This window comes from Pygoscelis adeliae, unplaced genomic scaffold (genome assembly GCF_000699105.1).
Source record: "Pygoscelis adeliae isolate BGI_AS28 unplaced genomic scaffold, ASM69910v1 Scaffold222, whole genome shotgun sequence".
In the NCBI taxonomy this organism is placed as follows: Eukaryota; Metazoa; Chordata; class Aves; order Sphenisciformes; family Spheniscidae; genus Pygoscelis; species Pygoscelis adeliae.
In genome coordinates this window covers 6,199,968-6,205,975 of record NW_008824309.1, presented here as the reverse complement: position 1 = coordinate 6,205,975, position 6,008 = coordinate 6,199,968, and the positions used below count along the sequence as shown (strand labels likewise).

At 38.5% G+C, this 6,008-nt stretch overlaps 1 protein-coding gene across 2 annotated transcripts in view; it reads left to right on the top strand.

Annotated features, from left to right (window-relative positions):
- Window positions 1-409: 409 nt before the first annotated feature.
- Window positions 410-6,008, top strand: part of STAM2 (signal transducing adaptor molecule (SH3 domain and ITAM motif) 2) — an 18,502-nt gene continuing 12,903 nt past the window's right edge. For both annotated transcript variants that reach the window (XM_009319011.1, XM_009319010.1), the window contains exons 1-3: window positions 410-548; window positions 3,491-3,566; window positions 3,789-3,884. In XM_009319011.1, the coding sequence (XP_009317286.1) occupies window positions 511-548; window positions 3,491-3,566; window positions 3,789-3,884 (210 nt within the window). In that variant the 5' untranslated portion in view covers window positions 410-510. The remainder of the gene's footprint in view (window positions 549-3,490; window positions 3,567-3,788; window positions 3,885-6,008) is intronic.

Below are 6,008 nucleotides of genomic sequence, written 5' to 3'. Positions count from 1 at the left end.
GTTGAATGAGGAGATGGCTTTCCTTTAGAGTCCTGAAGAGATTTTTTTTTCTTCTTCTTGGAACATCCATGTGAAATGTTTAATAGCATGCAAACGTTCGAAGACCCTGAGCAAACTCTAAGCTAGTGCTATGACTTAAACCTGGACTAACTAAACAAACTGTACAGAAGCAGTTTCTCTTTCATCATTTACGACATTACACTTCAAGAGTTGTTTTCTATTTTTGGATCTTTTAAATAGTTATTGCATCTGTTAGTCCAGTGCTGTTCTTCCCATATGAAAACTGGTACATGACACTTTACAAGATAGCAAGAGCTAGCGCTAATCTGTAGAAGACACTGCCTCTCAGTATTTCTCATCTGGAGTCTTTTTTTTTTTTGTGGTATGACTGAGACAGTGTTTGTTGACTAGAATCTGGACTTAATAGGGTATTACACTTAATCAATCTTGTTTTTCTTTATAGAAAAGGCTACAAATGAATACAACACCAGTGAGGACTGGGGTCTTATTATGGATATATGTGACAAAGTTGGAAGTACTCCTAATGGGTAAGCTGTCTCTCAGCATTACAACATGTAATTTCACGTTCATGTGAAGAATACTGTTTCAGAGAGAACGCGTCTCAAAATGCTCAGTGTAGTCAGCTATGCAAAAAGCGCTACCAATGTGACACTTCTGCAAGTTCTACAAATATATGTAGTTGGCTTTAAAATTCTTTGAAAGAAACGTTCCAACAGGATTTCTAGTAGAGCAATTTGTATATGCTGAGTGCATTCCAATTTTTATGGAGTTTTGCACAGTAGACCAAGTTATTCATATTTAATGATCTTGCATAAATTTTGAGAAGCAACTGTGCCAGTAGGAAAAAGTGAACTAGTTTCTTTGCAGAAAATTATCTAGCTAGGACAGTTAGCTATTTACGATGAGAAATTTGGCTGTGTTTATTCATTAGGAAGAATGGGACTGATGGAGGAAAAAATGGGGATCAAAACACAGATCAGTTTGAATCAGTTTAGCCTGAGTGGTAATACTGAAACATAAGTGGTAGTTCAGTGATCCAAAAGTATTTGCTGAATTTGAAGGTAATCTTTTTGAGTGATAACATGTTTTAAATTTTGAAGTAAACCTGAATTAATGCATAGGCTGAATTCTTAAGCGATCTTAGAATTTTTATCAGTTATATGTGATGTTTGAGATTACTACACTGAGAAAGTTTTTTGTATTATTTACCTCCCACAGGGAATAATAGCAAATCTGTTCAGTCTGGCAATCTCCTGTCCTTAAGAAAAAAAGTGTAGAATGTCCTTTGAGTCCTTTCTTAAAAATCTATTTTTTTTAGTGACAAAATACTTTTGTGGAGGGGGCTGTTTTAAATACCCTTGTTTTGGGGAAGTGGAGATTGTAAAACAAAAAAAACCCAAAACAAAACACCCCACCTAAGTTTGTGGGGTGTGGTGTTTTTTTTGTAATTACACGTGCAAAATGTATAACTATCTATAAAATATATAATTAAATCTTAATATATATTTTTGTATATACAATAAAATCCTAAATTCTGAATTTTAAATGCTGCTACTGCTAGCATATTTTACTTCAATTTTGTGTCGTTTTCTTCCCTCCTGCCCTTCAGTAAGAGCCATCTTCTGAAAATAATAAATATTGTTGCCTACCCTTAAATAAATATATAACTTAACAACAAGTATGTTGACTTTGTTGGATTGCTTGTATATTAACTATGACCAAAGGTACTCAATATTAGGACTAAAACCATACTTCTCTGGCTATGTGTGCATCACCAAGTAACTCAGCACGATAGGGCTGGAGTAGTAAACCAGAGTGGTCGGTGCTGAAGCCACTGCATCCATCCAGTTTGCAGCTCAGGGTGTTTGGGTTTTCCCCCTCCCCCTTCAGAACAGGTTTAATCTTTTCTGCTAAACTTGACATCCACACCAGCATTGCTGCAAGTTTGTCTGCAGGTCCTGTCACTGGCTCTGACTCTAACGGCTCCTTGAGAGGTTGGAGCACATTTGGTGTGCAAAGAGGAGCTTCTGGCTTAGTTTCTTCCAAAGGGAAATTAATTTGCGTGCGCAAAACGCGGCTGTGAACTAAATGTGCAACATGTGGGAATGATCAGAAAATTTGTTTCAAAACCAGACTACTGCTCTAAACCAAAATGTGCATATAGATGCAGTTTATTATCTTGTTTAATATAGTGGCATAAAATCTTTCACTACTGTACACACAATACATTGAAACAGACATCTTTTGAAAGAAAACAAAACCTTGAAACAAACATCTTTCTTAACGTTAACAGTGATTTGGTTTCATTTCTGCACAGGCTTTTTTTTAAGCTTTGCCTAAGGTTTCAATTCCACGACGACTTTAAATTGACAGGAGAGAGAATTTGCGTTGAAGAGGGTTGTCAAATATTTCCTCTAGCCCCGCGTGCGATGGATTCCTGGTGAATCTGATCTTGGCAGTGATCTGGCTGAAAACGAACGTGCTCAGCCAGATCAGTTTCTTGATCCAGGCACTGCATGACTGCTGATGCCTCAGTCAGAAAGGGAAGGGGACTGCGTTGCCGTAGGAAGGGACGGTGGGTGTTTGGTCCACTACTTCCATCAGTGGCTTTCACCTGTGCCTGTGTGAAGTGACCAGGGAACCAGAGCCTTAGTGGTGAAGAGCGCAGGTTGTTCGAGCTCAGGTGGCTAGGCGTGACGTGGAGACACACAGCCTTGCGGAGACATTTCTGTGCTTTGATAATATAGCAGCTCAAGTATACTGCAGGTGATATTAGTTGTAAAGATACTGCATCAGCTCTTTACACAGAGCTTTCATGTTTTTAGGGGTTTCAAAATAGTAGTGTTAATGAAGCCTTACATATATCTCAGCCCGTCTAGCTGCTGTGTGCCTTTAATGCTCATTTTAAGTATGAAACTCCTTAGCAGAGTAACATTTAGAGTGCTAATCATTATTCTATACTTATTTCAGATTTTGCTGAAACAAATTATAAAATCTTTATGTATCCTTAGTGTCTTGAAAACGGGCTCCAAGAGCTGACAACCGTTAGCACCATTTTGAAATTAATCCATAGAGACCCTTTACAGTAGCCAGTAAAATAACCATGTGTTTCATCATCGCTGCTCCTCGTTCTTTTTTATATGTAGACGTTTCTTTCATTGTCTATTTCAAATCCATCTCCTCAACTTACTGGCAATTGCTCCCTTTATGGTCTGTCAGCAGTTTTATGGACATTAATACAATATGCCAGTGTAACAATGGAGTCTGTTCCAATCCAATACCCATATAAGAACAAACAAGTTGTTAAATATTTTTTCCAGGCTAGCTTTGGGAAAAGTTTAGGTTAGGTTACATTTTTTTCAATAGACTCGGTTTTGTTTGGTTACCCAACTTGAGTATCTATGATCATTCATTCTGCCGATCATGTCAGTCACGTTTATCACCAATAGTTTCTTTGTTCCTTTTTCAGAGCAAAGGATTGCCTTAAAGCCATCATGAAGAGAGTAAATCATAAAGTTCCCCATGTAGCTTTGCAAGCACTTACAGTGAGTAGACTATGACTATTTTCAAAAACCTTTGTATTTTTTTATGTAATGCAGCTATTAAATGTGTACCGATCAACTAATACCTTTATATATTTTCAGCAGAAGTCAGTCAGAGTGTGCCTGCTGCACAGAGGATTAGATTTAACTCTTTTTATGTATGCTTTTATTTTGGATTATTTTCATTGTTGTCATACATTTTCACAATTGTATTTCTGTTGTCAGCTTTTAGGAGCCTGTGTATCAAACTGTGGAAAGATATTTCACTTAGAAGTATGTTCTCGTGATTTTGCTAGTGAAGCTCGAGGTATAATAAATAAGGTAATTTTTTATAACCTTAAGTACTGGGGGAGAACTATTTTGGTTAACTTCTTTGCTTTGTCTCAGCATAGCAAAGAATTGGCAAAACTAACGTTGTAGTTAATATGCATTTTCTAATTTTGGTGCAATTGCAGGTACTGCTGGCTGTTTGTCTTATCACTGAAATTCATGTACTTTAATTTTTACTATGAATATATAATGTATTAAACAAGTGACAGGCTGATAATACCTACTCCAAATTTTTACAAAATTACATGAGCAATTTTAATTAAAATCTGTGACTCTTTCTAAGCTCGATTAATTTGATAATGGTGAAGGCAGCTTTTCTTGAATAGAGTTTTTATTTGGCTTGAATGAAATTCACGGGCTGAAGTGCAAAGGGAAAACTGAGAAGGTTTTACAAGGGAAAGGATAAAGTCTTCAGACAACTTCCTCAGTTTCCGGAGATTCTCAGAATGCTGAATGAGGAGGTAACCAAGAAAGGAAGACCTAGATCGTTAGGATCAAGCAGCTGACGGGATCTAAATCTGAATGTAATGAATTGGATAAGCAGAAACAGCTTTCCCCTAATGACTGCTCCAGTTGAAGGCAAAAATGGATAATGGGTTAAAAAGAAGTTAGTTGTCAAATATATGGGAGGCCTGGAATCATCAGAGGTGGAGCAAAGCAATTAAGGAAACTAATAAAATTGCTGGGAAGCAAAATGAGTTCACAGCTCTTCTGTTTCTCGCTTTGTATGGAAAAATAGGTCTTAAAGTCCTCCCCTTTGTTCTCATTAGCCATGGTCCATTCTGAAATAGAACATTGACCTTCGTGGTCTGACAGCACTTGTGGATGTAAAAACAAACCTTTAATCCCACTGAAGAATGGTCTACTGGAGCGTAATTTATTTTGTAGTTGGGAAATAGTTATGTTTTACCCACGTCCCTGGTCCACTTGGAGGAATAATCTTCAGAGGGCAGATAAAATTGTACTTTCTCCCTTTTCCCCAAAATAAAATTAGTTCAGACAAGTGTAACAAATGTCTCTTTGCTGATACCCAGCCTATCAAGCTACATCTCTTCTTTCAATTAAATGCATGCTTGAGCCCAAACTTGTCAACGTTCTTACTGTTCAGCACATGTTTACATGTGAGGCACAGGCTTACAATGTGATCTGGACTGTACTCACATGAGAAATCTTGGCCGTGCGCTGCATTTGTGCAGTCCCAGGCTCTTATCCAGCCAAGCCAAGTAAAACAGGTGCAGGTGAGCCCGGCAGGCCCCAGAACCCTTATTCACCAGCAGGTGTCCTGAGGTTAGTTTGGATGCTTTGGGTTCAAACTGTAGTCTTTTCGTCAACTGTCAACAAAACCAGAAAGTGTATGGAGTCTGAAGTGCTTTGGTCCATGTTTTACCCTCGTAGCGTTGGCGTGACCTTCACATACATTAGCTGCTCTATTGAAGAGTTGTTCTTTTTGCGCCAATAAATTTTTTTGAAGGCTGCTACATGATTACAGGATTAACAGCAGCTGATGTGTAATGTGACTGAGGTATGCTCTGAAGGGTGTTCTTTAGCCATACAGTAGAGTAATACGTGACTGACCTGCTTTTCTGAAGGTGGATTATCACTTTGGGTGAGGTTGTTAGCACATAAAATTTGCAGTGTTGAATGAAATCAGTGGTCCTATGTGGATTTAGAGTAGCTGTAAATCATGTGGATGAGGGTGGAGGAAGGGGAGCTGTAGAGGCTCTTTCATGCGAGAGGCTAGAGAAGAATGTGGGAGCCAGAGGAATTGCAGGCAGAGCGTGAACCTGATCTTGGTTTGCCCCCACTGCAAGCAAATATCTTCCTTTCCCAGACTCTGTCCCTGCACCTCAGCTCCTAATTTAGGCAGTAATAGCATAAACTGTCCCATGAGCTGGATGGCACTGTACATAATGCATAATGTGTAACTCCTTTTTGTGAGAGAATCATACGTATGTATATATAGAGGTGGTACAAAGATCAGTTGTTTGTGAGATCCTATCACCTGAGAAGTCAACAGGGAGAAATGTGTTCCGGCATCTGAGGAGAAGACAGCAGACGTCATAAAAGGTAGGGAAGGGGTATTGTCTTGTTGGGAAAGACAGTATCTTATATTAG